General features: G+C 37.4%; 1 protein-coding gene and 1 long non-coding RNA gene across 2 annotated transcripts in view; one reads left to right on the top strand and one right to left on the bottom strand.

The window, feature by feature from the left end:
* The window catches only part of LOC108051498, a 49,676-nt gene extending 33,299 nt beyond the window's left edge, over positions 1–16,377 (bottom strand). Inside the window, exon 1 of the long non-coding RNA XR_001769624.2 lies at positions 15,795–16,377. This is a non-coding gene — a long non-coding RNA (uncharacterized LOC108051498). The remainder of the gene's footprint in view (positions 1–15,794) is intronic.
* A 3,379-nt stretch (positions 16,378–19,756) lies between these two features.
* Positions 19,757–20,460, top strand: LOC123037502. Its single transcript, XM_044458547.1, has 4 exons — positions 19,757–19,816; positions 19,870–20,019; positions 20,080–20,247; positions 20,305–20,460. The coding sequence occupies exons 1-4, from the start codon at positions 19,757–19,759 to the stop codon at positions 20,458–20,460; spliced, it is 534 nt and encodes a 177-aa protein (XP_044314482.1).
* Positions 20,461–20,509: the final 49 nt, after the last annotated feature.

Genomic DNA, 20,509 nt, shown 5'->3' with positions numbered 1-20,509 from the left:
TAATAAATAAATGGAAGCCCAATAAAGATGAGAGATACTTTTGAAGCATTGCAATTAAAGAGACAACATTAAATGCTTATAGGTGTAATCTTTAAATTTCTTTGCCGATGGAATTTTGAATGTGTTACCGGAAAATTATTCAGCATATGTACAAGTTGATGTCACATTTATCTTTGGGACAATAAGAACTGGAGTTCAAAGTGTATTTATATGAGTTTGTTAATCTGCATTAAAATTATTGTAATTTTTATTAATGTTACCTTTCCAACGGCGTGTTTAAATTCCCATTCAATTAAAATTCTTAAGTAATTTTAAATATTGATTTTTATATAAGTGTACTTTAAGCTGTGACGAAGCAAATAAAATATTTCCTAAAAACAAATTTAAACAACTTATCTAAAACCCAGTGACTTCAGAATAATTATAAGAACCAACTGATGTCAAAATTATTACAGATTTCTACGACGACTCTGATAAAAAATAACTTTGTCTTTTTAGGCTTTGCTCTGCTCGAAGGGAACTTATAAAAGGCATAGGCACACAAAAAATTATATCAGCATTTTCTGACAGCTCGAATTTCTTCTGCAATATTCGTTTATCTTTGTTTAAATAACTGACTCTATTTAAAGACTTTATCAGTGCTCTGAAAATCAATGAATGAATTTTGTGGAATTTTTTCACTTTTGCACCATCAATATTAATAACCTTTCTTGTTGCTATTGATAGTGAACTTGATTGACCCATTATAATTTCTAAGGTTAATGTATGCCTTGTTCGGAAGTTGTTTTAGATCACATCGTTGGCCTTTTAGAAGCGTTAAATTAGCACACAAATCAGATTCGCACGTCGCCGAGGGTTAAGCAGGTTACCCAGTGTTCAGACAGGTGTTGGCTGGCCCCAAATTGAATAACATACGCAGCGCCTAAACGCACAGGACACAGGACTAAGGACCCCCAGATGGTGAGAGGGGCTAAGGTGGCTGGATGTGGGCGTGACGGGGGCTGCCTTCCATGTTTATCAGCGCATAAATACTAAAGCAAATGTACTGTTAACTCGTATTTTCCACACAAAGTGTGAAGGGAAACAGGTGAAGCAGTCGTGTGTATGTGTGTGTAAGTCAGTGACTGAATTAGTGTGGGTTTAACCACTACAACCACAGAAAAGGAGAGCGTAACTTAAAGACAGATAAAGAAGTAGGAAAAAACCCCAATACTGAAACATTACGTAACCTAAACCGCAACACAAGTGAAGGTAGAACCGCTGCGCTGGCTAACTGGAAAATTGTGTAAATAAACAGTATTAAATTTTCCGCTCGACGGCTAATAGAACGGCGGACGGACACGCAGCCCCAGTTGTTGCCGCAGCGTATCGATTCCGCCGGAGTCAGCTGCCTCCAGAACTCAAACGCTCGAGGGGACCTGAGTGCCAGATGATAGAGCCGAACTCTACTTCTAACTAAATTTACAACAACTTAAGCCATAAAAATTGAAACGATAGCCGTAAAAATAAGGCTACCCACTGGTGTACACTGCACTACGCAAAAATGTCTTATATATTTCCCCTTAAATGCCTTTAAAATATTTTAAGATCTTAGGAAAAATGTAAGATGGATATTTTCATTATTTTGTTTGCTTAAATGTTTTATTTTAGAGATGGTTAAGATAGGCTCTTAACCAACTTTTTGAGTAGTTTTTATAGTTTAACTATATTGTAGTAAAATATATATAGTTTAATTTTCTACCGTAAGTAAATGGATTTGAAAAATAATTTTTAAAGTTTTTTTCCAGAAAAATTTCAAGTAGAGCTTGGCTAAAAAAATTGATAAATTTTCCAAAAGTGTAGCACCCGCTTCTCCCCACTTTCTATATATATCCTTATTCTCAGCTTGCTATCTGCTACCCAGCAGGCAGGCCATGAAATGGGCGTCCTTGGGGGTGGGGTCTTTTGGGGGGCGTGGCAACTGCTGATGCTGCGTCTTGGTTGGGCGCCACTTAACGCCAGGTCTCGTTCCAATTTTCCCACTTCCGTTCTCATGCAAAAGTTCATTTGGTGGGGCCAACAGTTTTCTTTTCCTTTCGCTTTTCCTCGTTGTTTTCTTTCCAGAGGCCCAGCGTTTGGGTAACTTTTTGTAGCACGAAGCAGGCGAAAAAGTTTTCCTCTGTGTGGCTACGAGGTCGAGTTGCCAAAGGAGGCAGCATTTCCCATACCCCGAACTCTCAAACTCTTTTTCGCAAGTGACGTGAGGAGGTGCTCGGTGCTGATGTAGCTGTTTCTTTAGTTTCTCTAGATCCTCGAAAAACACGGCGACGCATACTGCACAGAGAAGTTTGGACACCTTGAAACGGAATGAACAATTTTCAGCAACGAATAACAAAAAAAAATTATTAAAAATTAAGATATGTAGACACTTTTTTGCTAATAAGCAAACACTTGTCTGAAAACAGAAGAATCTGAAGTCAAAAAATTCTGGAAGCTAATAAAAACCTTAAATATGATCGAAAAAATGTATTGTTGGAAACTCAGTTGATGGGAGGTATCAACTAAAAACTAAATTAATATTTAGAGAACTGCATAAATGTCTGGGTAAAATAGATAACTGATAGCTAGGATGACTAAAATTTGACTTTAATTTGTAGCTATACACTTTAATCCGCTTTAAGCCCTGTTCACTGTGGCACATAAATTTAAATCAGGCCCATCTTGTCCAATTTTTGCAGCCTGCTTTTGGGCGCACACTCTGCTGGCTCACACACACAGTGATAAGACCACCCCTCCCCCCGCCCACACTCACACAAGCTCTTCAGACACGCATATGCAAGGACTTAGTTTTAACCCGGGGCTATCAAATCTTGTAGCTGACATTTATGCGAGTCTAAGTTCTATTAACGTACTCGCAACTCGTCCTCGCACCCAAACTCTCTGCTTCCCCGAGTGTGTGTGTGAGTGTGTGTGTGCGTGCGTGTATGTTTCCTTTGCCATTCACTTGGCCCATTTGGGAGAGTGTGTGTGCGAGATGGGCAGTGTGTGCGTGTTGACATTGATTGCGTGCGTGTTGCTGACAGTTGTCCGTACAAGCTTAATAGCATTGCGATTTTAATTGAATAATATGCAGCCCCTGAGCCGAACCACAAGCCTCCATCCCCGAGAAGTCCTGGTGGTCCTGGTGGTCCTGGTGGTCCTTACTGCCCTCCAAGATAAACAATGACGAGCCCAACAACTTCGCAGTCATCGGGGTCCCGTGCATATGACATGGCCCATATTTGCTTTGACTCAGACTCAGCTTCCCCCACACTCTCCTCTGTTTTCTTGGCCTTCAATGGCCATGTCCCTGCTGGCCAAGATTTACTAGCGCCATAATTGTCAATGGGCCATTAGGACGATGTCCTGCCCCCTGCGGTTTTGCCAATCACTCAGCCGTAAGCCTCAGAGATGGCAGCGTGATGGAAATTAATATTACTACATTGTTACATAAGGAATAAACAGTGGATTTATTTGCTTTCAATAAGGGTTTTTATATATCAATCGGTCATGAAATCATGGGGGTCTCAAATTTTTCTTTAATAAAATCTTTACGGGGACCAAGTAAATCAATAATAAATTAAAACAAAATAACAATAAAACAAAATCATTGCTGAACTAATTAAATAAAATATTACTGTCCGAAATTAATTTAGAATTCATTAAGTCCATTGAAATGAATATATTTTAATAAGAATGATTTATAAATAATAAATAAATTTAAACTAAATTGCATTTTATTTTCAATACGATTAAAAGAAAAGAAGGACACCCCTAGATTTAACTGTGCAACATCATGAAAGGACTCCCCCTAAATCGAATCACAACTTTTGCTTCGGTCACGCACTCATCTTTGATTCATCGATGATTATGAAGTTGGTTGGACAGACTGGGCCACATATTTTTATGGACATCGGAGGCAAACAAAGCGGAAGTCATCTCCATCCCGATTCCATTAAAACTTTGCGGATGCGTGAGGGAATTATGCTCGCATGAAAAATCGATAAATTATTGTATTTATTGTATGCATAGCTCATATTATTATGAGTTACTGCCGGACCAATGACTTCGAACTGACAGGTCATGCGTTAAAGTTGACTCCGAGGCCTGGGCCCAGGCATTTCAATTAAAGCAAATATTTGTGATGTTTGTGTTTCGGGGGCCATAAATTAAATTAGATTTCAATTAAATGCTTCCTAGAAACAAATATCGAAGACAATTAGTTGGCTGCATATCTCTGGACTGGGCTTAATATCGCAAATTAAAGGCGGTTGACAACGGCGGTGAACCGGAGATCACAGGCCAAGGAATTAATTTGTAGCAAGGTCCTTGGCAAACAGAGCTAAAGAAAGGGGGCGATTTTCACAAAAGACAGATGCAGTTTATGCGACTCCTCACGTTCGAAGGCATGAGCCAGCAGAAATGTCATTTGGATGGCAGCTCAAAATATGCAAAAATAAAATAAGAAAATTCAGGACGAGAATGGGGGGAAAGCACCCGACAACGAGAACATGTAGAAAGAAATTGAAAACGGAAGGAAGCACAAAACGAAGAAAACAGGAGCAAAGAACAAACAAGCGCATGACATGCAAAACAGGCAAACAAGCAACGAGGCTCGAGGGGAAAAGGTGGGTGGTTGGGTGGAAAAGCAGGTGGGTGGGGTCACCACCCAGCAGGGAACAACTGAAAATGCGCTGATAAGCGAGGCATGCTCACCGGAAGCAGCAGCACTGTACGGAGAAAAATGTCACCGAAATTGGCATCAATTTGGAAGTTTTCTGTATATTTAAAATGGAATAATCTAACAAAATCTAATTGGTAAATCGAATTAACATTTTTTTGACGTTTTAAATTATTTTATTTAGCCTTAGCGAACTTAAAATGGGTAGTCAGTACGTTAAAAAGAGTATAAAACAATTAATTTAACAATCCTTATTTTTAGAAGGTGGTTTGTTGCTCTTTTAAAAATTTCAAAAAAATGTATAATTTGAACTATTTTTTCTGCACATTAGTACAGTTGTTTTAATATTACCGATATAGAAAATAAATTAAAAAGGTACCAATAATTACAGATAAATAGGAGACTATGTTTTGTAGTGTAATGCAAAAGAAATAATTTTAATGGCTGAAGATAGATGACAATAACTTGCTGGTATTAGTACAGTTGTTTTAATATTACCGATATAAAAACGAAATAAAAGTACAAATAAAAATAAATGTAAAAAAAAGAAAATTTAAGCAATATAAAAATTGATTATAATATTTTTAAACAAATAAGAAACATAAAAACAAGAAGCAATGTAACAGAGGCCAGTGGGGGAGTGAAGTATACCAGATAGACTGGGGACAAACACATAGCAAGACTGACAAAAAATGAGTGAAGCGCTTATCGTCGGGGCTTATACTCTCTCCCCTAAAAACGAAAGCAAGACATGGACACCCAGCAGGGAGACCACTTTCCATCTGCTTAGCATAACTTAAACTTTTGAAATTGTATCCCAAGATTTGTCCATCCCCAATCCTTACGGGGACATTTCAATAAAGATATTTATCACGAGTTTTTAGGTAAATACAGCTTCAAGTGTGTGTGGAAAAGGATGGGTTGTAAAATGTGTTTATTGATAGTTATTTGTAACATACCATTTAAATTTTTATTTACTTCCAACAACAGAAGCGATTAAGTATATAGACCAAATAATCTATTATAAGAGGTTGAAAATGCCTTTCAACTGAGAGCTTCCCTTGAAGCCATCGAAATCCAAGCTAATTTATGCCATACCTCTTTCAACTAATAACTTTAGCCCCCCAAAGCATTGAGAATTGAATTGAGGCCAGGGAAGCCCAATTTGTCAGGTAATTTCATTGTGTGTTTGGGACCCATTCAAACGGCACCGCAGCGCAATTAGACCCAGATTTTGTGTAGAGCATTGCGAATAAAGCGCTCGCAAAACTGCGCGAATTCCTAAATAGCAGAAGGACATTCGTGTGGGGGATGCAGGACTTTGGGGGGCTGTTGAATGGGTGAAATTGCGAAGGTGGCTGGCGCACAATGTGGGAATGAGAGGCTCGGAACAAGGACATCAGCCGCAAGCTAAATGTCGGCGCAAGTGCAAGTGCAGCAGACCCAATGGAAGGGCCCAGTCTTTGGCCCAGGTGTCCTCCCCATGTTACCGGTTTTTAGGAACCCTGGCTGGCACGCGCCAATTGATGCGTTGAATGCTCATAACGAGCTGTGATGCACTAAGAAAAATTGTAAGCCACTTACAAGACAAAATAATCAATTTTATTTTACAGAAAAGTAAATTTACATGAACATTTTAAAGGTATTTCGAATCTTTTGGTGTCAAACTTAATAACATAAAAAAAGGAATTGTGTATTTTTGTGTATAAAAACCATTAAAGGGAATGCTTTAAATAAAATATTAAATGAATTTCCTGGTTACGCACATGCCGAAATTTAAAGCTATTTCAACTCAGATTAATTATGAATTTTGTTTGTTTTTCTACGTGCAGCAGCAGGTGTGCACCTCGGGCAAGTTGGCATGTTGCGCGGGTGCCGCTGAAACAATGCTGAAAATCAATAAAAACCATTAAAATGCAGCCAAGGCTGACGACGCCAAGGAATGTGAAGTTCAAGCAGCAAGGTTGAGGTGGAGAATGGGGATCCATGCCTTCCGGCTGCATGTTGGTTGCGTGATTGGAGTTACCCATGGAGTTTTTCCCCCTCTAAAAATAGAATCCAATGGCATAATTGGTGACGCCGCGGTTTGCCTGCCAAATCGATGCCGAAACGCAGCGAACAAGGTCGTGGGAAAAGTGGTGTAGCAAATTCAGGACAAAAAACACATTAAATTTATGGCTTTTGGCTGGAGAGTTGGGAGCTTGTCGAGCTGCATGAATTATGTGCGAGGAAACCTGACGACGCACATGAATGCAAATCGGAAACTAAATTCGCCGGGAGATTTATATGACGCACACAGCATCGAGGAGAAGCCACACAAAATAACCGAGCAGTTAGCTGAAAATGTTCCACGGCAAGTAACAAAAATTTTAAATTTAAATTGCAATAAATGTCAAGCTTTTCATTTTGCCATTTTACCACTTCCGAAAGGCGATGGTGGAAAACTTATCAAACTCACTTCCTGTGTAGAAAATTTAATATTTGCCACATCCAAAAAAAAAAGTTTAAACTCGTGTTTGCATATTCAGAGCTGAGGAAAAGCATTTCAGTCCGCCCATTCGCACTGACCACAAAATGCATTCGATTAATAAATAAAGCCAATTTGCATACCCAAACCTTGGATATGCAGAGCCCAGAACCGGTATCTCTGGCCATGGAGCCCATCAATCATGCAGAATGTTTTGGTTATTTCCCATGCATCAGCCACACTAGCATACACTCTAATATGCATAGACAATTTTCAGATACCAGCACATAAATATAGCTGGCTTTTATCTCGCCCAGTTGAATTCGGTTCTCGTCATCGAAATAGTGGAGATATTTTTATTGAGCTGGCGCTTAAATTAATTGAAGAAATAAATATCGCACTTTTGGGCCAAACCGTGCATAAAGATTATGTTCGATTGATAAAGCCGGCAAACGAAAACAAATTGAACAGCCGAAAATGCCAGACGGCTTTTCGACTGCAAGATACCACAGACTAAAATTTATTTGCCTTTTTGGTTTATTTATGTGCCAGACCTTTTACTAAAATGCAAGCTGAAATGATGCTGTGGAAAATTATCATAAAAATTGGAAAACGCTGCGCGAGTGTAAACAATTTGGTATGGCCAAATAATGGCAACAATATCACTGTTTTATGAGGGCGAATAAATATTTTCGCACTTCGTATTTATGCGATTTAACCATTCAATGATTGAATGGGTTAATGGGTTTTCTGTCAGAGCGTGTAAACAATGGTGAGGGTCCAAAACTTTTCCACATCAACTCTGATGGGTAATAGGGCTTAAATAAATCATATCCGTGTTTTTTCCCTCATCCTTCATAAAAAGTCATGCAATATCAATTAACATTTGTTTGGAATATTTATAGATAGTTGCTTATTTATTTTTAGCAATGTGTCGTTGGCTTTTATCCGTTGGCAACGGAAAACAAATTGCTAGCGGTTTTCATTGTTCGCTTTGCCAGCGAGTGCTATTCCAGATATAACGCATACGCCTCGTTGGCCAAACCCGATAAATAAGTAATTAAAGCGCCTAAATAAATAATTACGCCGACATTAATGTCGGGTGTGGGCGTTGTCTGCATACCGAAACCAGCAGCCAATCTGCAATATTATCCCCATTAGCCCTCATTCTAGTACCGCATCAAAAAGCGAAAACAAATATATTGCATGAAATAACAATTCAGAAAAAAAGATTTTCCGATACCCTCGCAAAAAATTTAACTTTGATTTATAAATGGTTTAATGAGTTAAAAACGTATTATCTCTTTTTTATGACCCAACAAAATATTCAATAATCGTATCAAGTTAAATAAAGTTAATTGGAAATTGGCTAGATACTTAATATTGTTTTTTTTTCAAAAACAAAAAGTAAAGCTCAAAAGTATTTAAAAATTTTTTTCTATATAATTTGAAGGCAGAAATGTAAATAAATAAATTGATTCTTTTGGTGAGTAATTAAATATTAATCATTCAAAATTAACTAAACCTATTTTTATATTTAATAAAAAAGAAAATTAACATGTAGAAATAAAATTTAAATTATTTGATTCCATTAGTGCTAGTACAGCCTCTATTGGGTGGTCGAAAATTACTTCCAGCAATAAAAACAAAACCTATGGGCGAACCAGAATTAAGCACATAAGGAAATTTTGCACTTAAGGCCAAACAAATCACAAAGCCATTAATTTTTATTAACAAAATCTCGGCTGAACAGTTCCGAAAGTCAAGAGCTAAGCGCCATGATTTGACCAGTGAAAAAAATAACCACAAACAGACCTTTTGATAGGGAAAAGAAACTAAATAAAAGCAAAGACTGCGAAACACAAATAGAAAAAGAACTTGGGCCGAAAATGTGAGCTTATCAGTAACGTAATTAAGCAGCGATAAAGTACCGCCACGCCCCCTGCCGCCCCCTTTTTCCCCTTTGGAGAGCGATGAGTGGGACGAGCGATAAGCACGGGCCTTCTTTTTTCTCTGTTTAGCCTCAATGAGCATAGTTTATATCAATTTAGATTTGAATTTAATTTATTTACACAGACACATGTGTGAGCGGGGGTGTTTATTTTTGGTTGGATGGTCAACGTTGATAGGAGCTGCGTTTTCAGGGGTGCACATACAAAATTTAAACAATAAAATATTTATGTGTGTTATATGTTGAAAAGTTGTTGAAAAAGTTGTCATCAACATTTTATCAACTATTTCATTTATACTAATAAATTGTTCAAATTAAAAACTGCTCTGGATGCATTTTCAATTATTAAGGTATTATTATTATTTTTTCTGTTTTTTTTAAGTAAACCGGAAGGGTGGTTATCAGAAAGCATTTAAGAACTTTTATTTTAATTTATAACTTGTTTCAGGAAAATAATTATTACTATGACTTAAAGATGCTACTAAAGATTACAGAAGTAGAAAGTTAAACACTTGAACTAATCACTAAAACAATTAAAACCGTAAACGAGTGTATAAACTTTGGCTAAACAAAGGCGGCACTATATAATTATTATAAAAGTGTAAAATAAATGAAAATTCAATTATTCCTTGTTCTTTAATGGAAACCTTATTGCAACTTCATCTGCCAGACAATGGATGGAAATGGAAACCGCCTTTGACATCTTCTGATCGATAGAATCAGCGCTCTGCTTGCCCCCGTCATTAATTGACTGAGCCAATTAGTTTGGCGTTGCATTAGCGCGCATTACGCATACGCCCAGTGCGCCAAAACGGAATGAAACCGCGCTTAATCGCATTGTTTTGGCATATCTCGCAGCTGGCACTCGCATTCCCATCGCAGATACTGCTATTGCTGTCATTTTCCCGGAACACAGCTGCAGCTTGGCACCTCCCTCGTCTCATCTCGATGATTGCGGCATAACCATAACGAGAGCTGCTCTGCAATTTGTGTGCACAAGTGGTCAGAGTTGGAAGAGCAAAGCTTTTAATTGCCTGCCGCGCTTCATTACATTCTTGTTTACTGGCCAGAGTTAGCAGTTTATAATATTATTCAACTATATTAGAACGGGAAGATACCAGTTGATACACAGAGAAAATCGCTTAAAGCTCAATTAAACAATTTTTAAATAAATAAAAATGCCTTGACCTTGACCTCGAGTTTAGCAGGCCGCAAATAAAATTGCTAATAATTACATTTTTAATATCAATCATATACAAATTTAATTTAACACTGTTTCTATAAAATGAAAGCACATCTTTGACATTAATTTATTTTATATTTTGTACTAATATTTTTACATAATTATTAATATAGCCTTTAAAAACTTTTTAAAAATTTTAATGTCATTTTGGTAAGTAGCTCCAACGCATAGTTGACTCACATCGTGGTGGAAATTATTCAGGAAATTGAAAACGCCCCCAACCAGGAGGAACTTTGCATCTGGCGTTTTAATTCGCTTTGCAGCGTCTAATTGCATGCCAAAGTCGATTACAATTCAATTAGCACTCAGTGCGAACTCTTTGCAATTGTCTGGCTAACACACAATCAGGTAGTACAAGATGTCTACAATTACGAGTGCAGCCGGAACGGAACAGATCGGAACGGAACCGCCTGGCTCGTATGCAATTAGCCATCAAAGCGCCGTGGGCAAACACTCGCGGCTGTCTTGCCAGACATCGGCGGTGATTAATGGGTCTGCGGGGGCAGGACCCCCAGCATGATTGGCCGCCCCATAATGCACCCTCCAGACACGAGAACAAGGCTCCACTCGAAGGACCTCGAGGGCCTGCACTTAACCCAAACATGTTTTCGGTTTTCGGCCCTTGGCCGTGCTCTTTGCCTAATGCCTAATCAAAACATAAACAATCTGGGCCGAGAAAGGTGGTCTCTGCAGCCCGGCCAACTGGCAATTTAATTAATGAAAAGCCAAAACACTTGAGCATCTGCCCTGATTTATGCTGAATGACTTCTGTGGCGTCAGGGGCTGAGTATTGGCCCCATTCAAGTGTGCACAATTTGGCTAATAAAAGATAATGTGTCTGACTTGAAGATGTGACAGCCTCAGGTCGAGTCCTTGAAACAAATAGTTAACAATCAACTGGGTCCGAAAAGGTTTGGTTTTGGGGTATTAGACTTTATGATGAAAATATGTTTATCATAACGTATACAATGGAGTTGGTTTTGTTTACTGTTTTAAGGGCAATGCTTTTATTTACCTAAACACACTTGAAGAAATGTAAAAATTATCTTATAAAATCTTTAAGAGAAATTTTTTAGTTCATCAAAATATAAATAGAAGCTTTTAATTATATTTTGAAAAGCAAAACTTGTACTTGAGATACGATTCTTTTGTATCTTGGTTTTCCATCGTTGTAGAATTTTTATTATGTATACAACCAGGCTAATCAGCTTTCAACGACTTCCTAATCTTTGCCGCCACTCACGTGTCCATCTCTAATCAATTTGTATATCTGCCAAAGGTCGCTTTCATAGCTTTAATTACTGGTCATTAATCATAATTGAAAAGAGAGGCGTGCAGACTGTGTTTCCCGGCAGGGCAAAGTTCTCTGTTTCTGACCGCTGCATATGCCAATTTTCCCGGGAAAACTTTTTAAAGCTGACTGGGCAGAGAAAAGCAGTCAACAGCAGACCGCAGATGATCCAGTTGATTGGAGGCTGAGGTGGTCAAGACAGCGATGAGCTGGGGGCTTAAATTCGCAATTATGTCGTTTTAATAAACAGGGTCCAACGAGCCGTAATTGCCCAGATGCCATGGAGAATCCGGAGCAACGCAGTAACCAGAAGCTGTAACCGAGAGACCCGTAAGGAAACTCAAGGCGAAACGATTGAGCCGTCCCATCAATAATGTGCGTGACACAATGTTGCCGAAGGCTCGCCCGGCCCACGCTGCGTATACGCAATGCGGCAGGAGATGGATAACAGGATCAAATGGTATTTCCCAGCATGTTAAGTGGATTGTTAACGTTTCCCAGTGCGTGTGTGTGAGTACTTTATGTATATATATATATATATATAGACAAGGTGGGGAACAAAACTTAATTGCAGACATTAATTATGCGCAAAATTAAGATATATTGTGCACCGGAGTAAACTCTGGTTATTATTACTTACAGCCAAGCGATGCAATTTGAATTAATTTTTTCGCATTCATGCGGCTTAATTAGTTTTTCATGAATTGCACCACTTTCCATCGATTTTGTGTCAATACTGAATTATATAGTCGGTATTTGCACGGCCTACTACCAGTCAAAATAAAGTCAGTAATTAATCTTCTTTCAACTGACCGCAGGCGTGGCAACCAAAGTTGATTTTAATGAAATTATTCCCAACTGGCGCACTGACCTGAAAGCCATTCCAGCATCCCCCACTTTTCGCTCCAATCCGATCTGAGCTGCCGGCATTTTGAATACATTAATGCATGCGAATTGCACGAAGCTAATTACTTTTTAATTATTTTACGGCTTAAGGCCGACAAAACCATCAGTGTATTTTAATTTTAATGTAAACATCTGGATGATATTAAATCGGTTAAGGGATTTTAATAAAAGCCATTGATTAAGCCTAAATGAGATGGGACAAATAATTCGATAAACAGATAAGCCGCAAAGCTATGTTTAAAATAATTATTCTGGTCATATGTCAAACGACCCTGAAATTTACTAACTACATCAGGTAATTTCTAAAATAACTGAATATCTTAAATTACTCTGAACAACGTAGTATAATAGTCCTAACCTCAGGCTCAACATCAGAATTCTCCTACCCAAAAATAACAGAAATTCGGCTCCATTTGATTATAGTTGATTGTAAATTGAAATCGAAATTGTTTTCCTCTACAACCGAGAGTCTAGATTATTTGCCATCTCGACTTGTTCCTCAATTATTGTGCCGTATTATATATTTATGCAATTTTCCGAATGCGTTTCTGGCTGCAAACTGTTGCATCCCCTTTGTTGCAGTTCGCTCATCTGGCAAATAAATGCAATTTGATGGATCAAAAGGTCCCAGTTCACCACAGAAAGGGGAAAAAGGGGGATAAATTGAATTCCCATTGTGTGGCAAGGCTCGGGGCATTGTAAAATTGACTTTCAAGTTGAGATTTCGCTTGGGTAAATCTCGGATCATAAATCAACAGGGCTAAATTGGGGCGGAAGGTGGATAATCAGGAAAAGACTCTTTTGGGCCCTGCTCTGCTTTAAATTTGACGTATCGCGGACTGCAAATCCTTGAGATTTCTCATTAGCCGTGGCAACTAATTAACATAAGTAATTTGCTTAATGGCCACTCAAAGGCAGCCGCTCTCCATGAACTCCCCAAACTTCCAGAAAATACCTGGAAGCCATGCTCGTTTATTAGGCCCACAAAAGAAGAGAAAGGCAAACAAATAGACCGATAGGCAGAACGAACAAACAATAAAGCCAAGAACAAACAAAAAGCACATGCAACTGAGAAATCCGGGGCTTACATGATGGATTTCCCAATGGCTGGCATGAACTAATATTTTGTAAATAAAAAGTTAGCGCCCTGCTCCGTCTTCTTTTCGCTGTTTTTTGTTCTTGGCACTGATAGCGTTTGGGGACGGAAATTAAATTTGGCCACGTTAATTGCCTCGATTAGAACTTTTCGGCCATTACGATAAGCGTGGGCAGCAGCCCCGCAGACAATGGGAAAATGACAAAGCCGGCTGACCTGTCTTTCTCTTTTCTGGTTTTTTGGCCAGCAAATGATGAGATTGTGATTAATTAACTACTTAATTAAAAGCTTATTAGCGCCGTCGCTAAGGTGCGAAGGGGCCACACGGCGTATGCGCAATGTTCGTTAGCCCTAAGAGTAAAAAACACTGACGCAACATGGCAAAACAATAGTTTACTTTATATTTCCGACATGCCTTCTGGCATTTTGAGCTCCATTGTTTGTGTGTTGTCGCCTTTGATTTGAGCGTTCCGTTTGTTTTGCAGCTGCAACCCTGGCGTATGAGCAATATTCCGGCCAGACAATGCACAATGCTGGCAAGAGTGTTGGTTGCGGAAAACTGTCGACCGTATTACGCATACGCCCCATTGTGCCAACCATTCTTCCTCGAGAGTCAATTTACAATAGATGAAAGAGCAGCAACAGCTCCAGCAGCCGGAAAACTGTGTCACTCTGACATCTCATGCCCTAATGCTTAAAGCAAACACGTGCGGACCATGTGGCCATGACTCACTTTAAGTGACGGACAACACGGCGGCTGTAATTAGTGTAAGTGCCCGCCCGAATTGTCCCGCCATCTTTTGGCAGCACTCTCGTTTCACTTTTCATGTTCAAGGATGCGCGCAGCAGTTGCTGCAATTGCTGGGAAATACTTTTAAACAATCGCAAGTGCTGCTCGCAACTGGAAGATACCTATTATTCACACTTCTAGTTGTTTATTTTTAGTCACTCTCTCAAATCGAACATGATTTTATTTACACTTCTAAATGTTTACTAAGCACTTTAACCTTCAATTTGACTTTTGAAAATTTGTATAAAAAAGCTTTAGACGATTGACTTTTTCCGATTGGTAGATAAAATATTGTATTACTAGAGAAATAATAATGGTAAACAAGAAATCTTAGATATTTTTAATAATTCTATTGAAACTTTAAAAAAGTATAATGGTTTTTTGTTAATGCCTAAATTTAAAATTATGAAATTTTTAAACTTAGAGACAAAACATTTTATAAATAATAAATTTATGAAGATAATAATTTTATAATGAGAATAGTTCAATCCAATTTATGTGTTTAAGTCGAAAACTTAAGTTATGGTTACCAATTTTTGACTTTAATTGATTGTACCAAATTAATATTAACTAATGCCCAAAAAAAATCAAAATTAAAAAGAATCATATTTGATTCGATATACCCTTGAGCTGGGTACTTCAAATGTATCCAAAAACTTAGCCCAGACAACAGCACTTCCTGGGACCAGTCGGCCAAATCCGCTGGCATGCTGAGTTTTATTTGGTTTCAGGCAATTAAGCCTGTTGTTTTGCAGTTAAGTGTAAATTTATACAGAAAAGCCGCACCCGCACCTCGGGTGCACATCTGTGCGGTGGTAATTTAGCCAACTTTAAAGATAAAACTGCTGCATTTAACCGAGAGCGATGGAAAATCGACAGCATCTGCGGCACATGGCACATGCTGTGGAATACCCGTAGCCTAACTGAATTATCAAATCAAGCGGTTTGTGACTTTGTAATTTGATTAGCTATGCCCCCGGCAAAAGTGTTTGTGCATATCAGTGGCTGATTTTCCAGTTATCTAAAAAGGGCGAGGTATGAAAACATTCAACAGACAGAGATGTGCAAAGTCACAAGTCAACCGGAGGAAACCCACAATATCACTTAGTGCAAGTGGCAGCTATTTATTTCCCCTTGGTCTAGGTCAATCATCTACAGTGCCCAAGACGGCCCGAGTAATCCAATTAATGTTTGCCTGCCATAAATCTATATTTAAATCTCCGACAAACACTGGGCGATAACAAAGATCGTCCGCAGATTGGTGTTAGGGTGCTAAATTCGCGGCTTTATATTTACTCAAACAGGGGGGGCTGGTAAACAAATGCAGAACAATATTGGACCAGAGACTTACACTGGGTCAACGACTCCCGACACTCTCACTTTCGTTGTGGATCGGATCGGCTTTCTTCTCGAAGTCGTTTGCATAAATTTTGTGTGTTTTCCAAAAGTCGTCAAACAGGTGGCAAGTGTCGCACAAATTACTTTAATAATAGCACAAGCATTGGAAAATATCCGAGAAATATATGTGTAATGAAAAACTGCACAAGTTAGTCCAAGATATTTTTTGTTTCGACTTTCGGCCTATTTACTTTCGAGCACTTTTCCATTCAAACTTATGTAGACACATGCAAATATTTGCCAATATTTATTTTTGTTTTCCACACACTAATAGCATTGAATTTTTCATTCATTTCAAGTAGCACAAACAGATTCAATTTTTCCCCTTTTTGTATGTGGGTATTTTCATTTGAATAATTCCTGAAAATATTTCTTCTTCACTTATTTATTTATTTTGATTTCTGATGGTTTTGAATAATTTGAATTGTGCGGGAGGCTGCCAGGAATTCGGGAGCCGAGCGCGTATAAACTGCGGAGCCCGACGATTGAAGAACTGAAGACCCGTCGGTCCGCCTGTAAAAGTTTAACTGGAAGCGCGACCGCCGACCTCCGAGCAGCGATTGAAGGCGCTCAACATTTCCCCGAGCGGTACAGAGAGAGCCTCGTACCTGTGCGTATGGCGTGCGGCCTTAACAGTGTGTCGGTGGTATACCCGATATACTATATCGCATAACAGCACTAGTACTCTCTCCGCATGCACACAGCTGCGCGCTGTTATCAGCGGCCATTCTTTATCACTGTGTCAGTGGGTCTGCTCTCACACTCTCTCTCTCTCTCTCTTCCGCCTTGCAGGGCGGGGAAATTCAGCGAGAGAGAGGGAGAGAGAGCCTGAGCAAGAGCCCAGAACATTCAGGGGAAAATCTCTACCAGAAATCGCAGGCACCGGGAAAATCGCATGCGAGAGAGCAGAACATTCGGAATATGAAACACAGACTGGCGGGGAAAAATCAAGAAAGGCAGTCCAATAATAAATATTTACCATAGTTCTAGTAATAGTTTAATATTTGCTTCATCGAACTGGCTATTTGCTAAAAATGTCTACATATATTTACGTATAATTAACTTACATCGTTTAAACACCTGCCGTTAAATAGGTAGGTAGTTTCAAAGTACATAACTTTAAGCTCTTTACTTACCATAAAAAAACAAATTTTTAAATGCCGTCAAATTAGGCATCTATATAAGCGTAGATGCTTTTTGCCTTGTTTGCAAGATGCAATTTGTTTATACATTTACTTTAAAACTGAAATGAGTAAATAATTTTTGATTCTTAATTATTTGCAATTAGCAAAACATACAATGTTTACGCAAATAAATCTAGACTTGCTTAACCTTTTATTTTGTTTCCTTTATTTTTTTATATATACACATCCGTTTTTTTAATTAATGGTTTAATTCAACCTTATGCCAATTAATATAAATAATTATTCTCTTTGATCTAGTTTTTCTTGCGGAAATCAACAATTGCTTAAGTGGTAACATTTTTAAATTCAAATGTGGCGCCATTGCAGAAATGTTACTACTTAACCAAATTCAGCAAGGGGAAGTTGTACAAAATTGAGAAAGAGACAGCCCGAGCAGTAACATTTTCCTGCAAAATCTAACAGAATATAAAGATGCGCTTTGGTAAAATAATTTATTTGAAACCCGAATTCTTTTAACTGCAATAATTATGCCAACCTGGGTATCGAGTAAATTCCGAAATTATCCGGTCCAGCAATCATCATAAGAGAAGCCCGAATATGTTTATGGACAAGATAATAATCAGTAATCAAAACAAAATAAATTAAAGCTTTATAAGCTAACATTAGCTGTCAGGCAGCCAAAGAACATAAATCGAGACCAGAGCCCCCAGCTAACCGAAATAAAATGGCAAAAATTATTATTATCTAAACAAAGGGGGGTGCTCACATGCCATCGCTCAAAAGCACTTTGCCACTGAGATTTTAGGGGGGGCAAATCGGGGCTGCATTATTCCCCACGTGCCTCTTGGCTTACCCCACCACTGCGAACTCTTGTTTTTGGGTTTTCAAATTGAAAAACATGAAAAGAAATATTTCCAATCAATTGGCAAAGAGAAACGAATAAAAATTCACATACGAGGAGCACAGAACAGAACAGACAAAAAATACCCACACACACAGGAGGAGGCAACAAGAAAAATGTTGTTCATTCATTAAATACAAAAATTCATTAAACAGACGAGCGATCAGGAATATTACTGATGCAGTCCAAACGAAAGTGGCCTGGTGTCTGACCGGTGCAAAAAGGGAGAAAATAAAAATAGTTGTTTACTTTCAGAACAGAAGCAACGACAACAGCGCGAACACCGGGGAAACAAGCTCTCTCAGTGCGATAAAATATGTTTTTTTAATGCAGGTCGGTGTTCAATAAAAGTGCCACAAATCCAAATAGAACAAGCTGCAGAAAAATACAAGAAAATAATTTCGCAGTTTCGACTAGTTGATACCAGGTCTGGTAAAACTTCTGCAAGCCAAATCGAAAGTATTTGCAATATTTATAGTCCTTATATACCCCGTTTCAGAAATGACCATTGAAAATGGTAAAGTGAATCAAGCAAAACGAATGAAAAATTATTGACCAGCTGCAGGAATTAAAAAGAAATTAAGGTGTGAATTGTATGATAAATTGATGGCTTATATATATTTACACGATGCTAGCAATATTACATAAATAAATTAGGTTATTTACAATTTCCGAAAAAATTATTTATATTAAACGATTATTTTAATGAAAATCAGTTAAGAATAATTAAACACTCTCGACCTCATTGAGAAATAAATGTTTAGCCAAATCACAGTTTAATACATATTCGTTTTAAAATATTAATGACCATTGATTACTCAATTTATTTTAATTTAATTTAAAATTTACCCGAATTTTTAACAATTTAAAGGACCGGAATCATAATACAAAACTATAGTTTGTTAATAAACTTACATTGTAGGGGCATGTGTAAGATATAGAGTGAGACGTGAAAAGTTCATGATGTATAATGTCGCTTATAACTACAATGTCGCTTATAAACGTCAAAGTTTGACTAAAAAATACATAATATTAATTATTTTTGTATACAAAAATTTTCTACCGACCTTTACTTTACCAACAGGCGTTCGATTTATGGGCTTTATGTAACAATAATCAAATGCACAAAAACTGTTATCCAGAGAAGTCCATTTGATGTTGGGATCTGTAATAGATGTGGAAAGTTATGTAAACCTAAGCTTTAATAAAATATTTCGTTTAAAACACATTCTGAAACCTTGGACGATCAAACAAAACTAAATTTTCATATATTTATTTGATGCACTAGAATGAGCCCGATTTAACAAATCAGTAGTTTCCAATCAAAATTGATGTACTAAATATTTCAATAATATGTTTTTGTGTACTTAACCCATAGCTTAATTATACCTACACAAAGAGAATTAATCAAGTAATTTGCCCTCCGATAATTTTCGCAATCAGAAATAAAACCAAGTTCAAAAAATTTCACTTTGAGTTCAAGTTACCCATTTTGAGTATAAATGAACTGAAGAACTTGAGAGTCGAGTCACAGCCTTGTGTTTTGAGTTTTCAATTTTAAAACAAATTTTTTTTAACTTAAAATTCAAGTACACATTCCCGCATCGAAGGACAATTAAGTTAACCACACACTTCCCAATTTTTAATTTTTTTACCCACCAAACTTCGTTTTAAAAGCGATTTAAATTAAAATTTACTTTCATCTGTATCCATAAACTTTAAAAGTGAGTTAAATCAACCATTAAATTATTAACCTATGTTTTTAATTGATAATTCCGATTTAAAATGTTTGATAATACTAAATGAAGCACAGTCTAACTCAACTTACAAAAATTTGATCAGTTTCGGATGGTCTTTCAATGTTTAATAATGTGCTCAAACGTTAATAATTTTGTTAGGCTGGTGGTTATACTGTGTTTGGTTCTAGAGGTATGATATTTCCTTTCTACCGCAAAAATAATAAATTACATAAACTGTTTTAGATCTCAACCAAATTTGAATGGACAAATATAAAATGCTCTACTCTGGATAATAGTTTTTGCACAATTGAATATTGCTACATAAAACCAATAAATCGAACCTATAAATATGTTTCCCTTAAAGTGAACCTGTTGAAAACTCCTGTTACTAAAGTAAAGGTTAGTTTATACTAAATACTGGCTGAAATTAAATAAAAAAAATATTTTTTATAGATAAACTTTGCAGTGTATAAATGGGCCAATGGATACCTGCCATTTTTATATAATTTAACAGTGGATTCATGTCGTTTCCTAAAAAACACAGATGCGAACCCAATCGCAAAGTTCTTTTACGAACTTATTAAGTCTCACTCCAATATGAATCATACATGCCCATACGATGTAAGTTCAATACCTAGAATAAATTTTATTCTCTGATTCTTATGATTATCTTTTTAGCATGATGTTATCATCGATAAGTTATCCACAGATTTCTTGAGTAACCAATTCACAAACGTTCTGCCAGTTCCTGAAGGGAAATATATGGTCAAGTCCAACGTGTTTGCTTATGACATTCTTCGAGCCCGCGTTGATGTCTACGGAACTATTTCTTAAACGGTTGCTTTTTATTATTTTTAAAATTGTTAAGTCAGGTATTGTCTTT

The sequence above is a fragment of the Drosophila rhopaloa genome, unplaced genomic scaffold (assembly GCF_018152115.1).
Source record: "Drosophila rhopaloa isolate 14029-0021.01 unplaced genomic scaffold, ASM1815211v1 contig_167, whole genome shotgun sequence".
Taxonomy (NCBI): Eukaryota; Metazoa; Arthropoda; class Insecta; order Diptera; family Drosophilidae; genus Drosophila; species Drosophila rhopaloa.
The sequence above is the reverse complement of the archived record's forward strand: the minus strand, read 5'-3'. Positions and strand labels throughout refer to the sequence as shown.

Excerpts from the sequence above, each read along its gene's own strand:
- LOC123037502 (XM_044458547.1), top strand. The coding sequence starts at position 19,757 with ATGTGCTCAAACGTTAATAATTTTGTTAGGCTGGTGGTTATACTGTGT. Across the intron at positions 19,817-19,869 it reads TACTGTGTTTGGTTCTAGAG|ATCTCAACCAAATTTGAATG; the intron begins GTATGATATTTC and ends AAACTGTTTTAG. Across the intron at positions 20,020-20,079 it reads TGAAAACTCCTGTTACTAAA|ATAAACTTTGCAGTGTATAA; the intron begins GTAAAGGTTAGT and ends TATTTTTTATAG.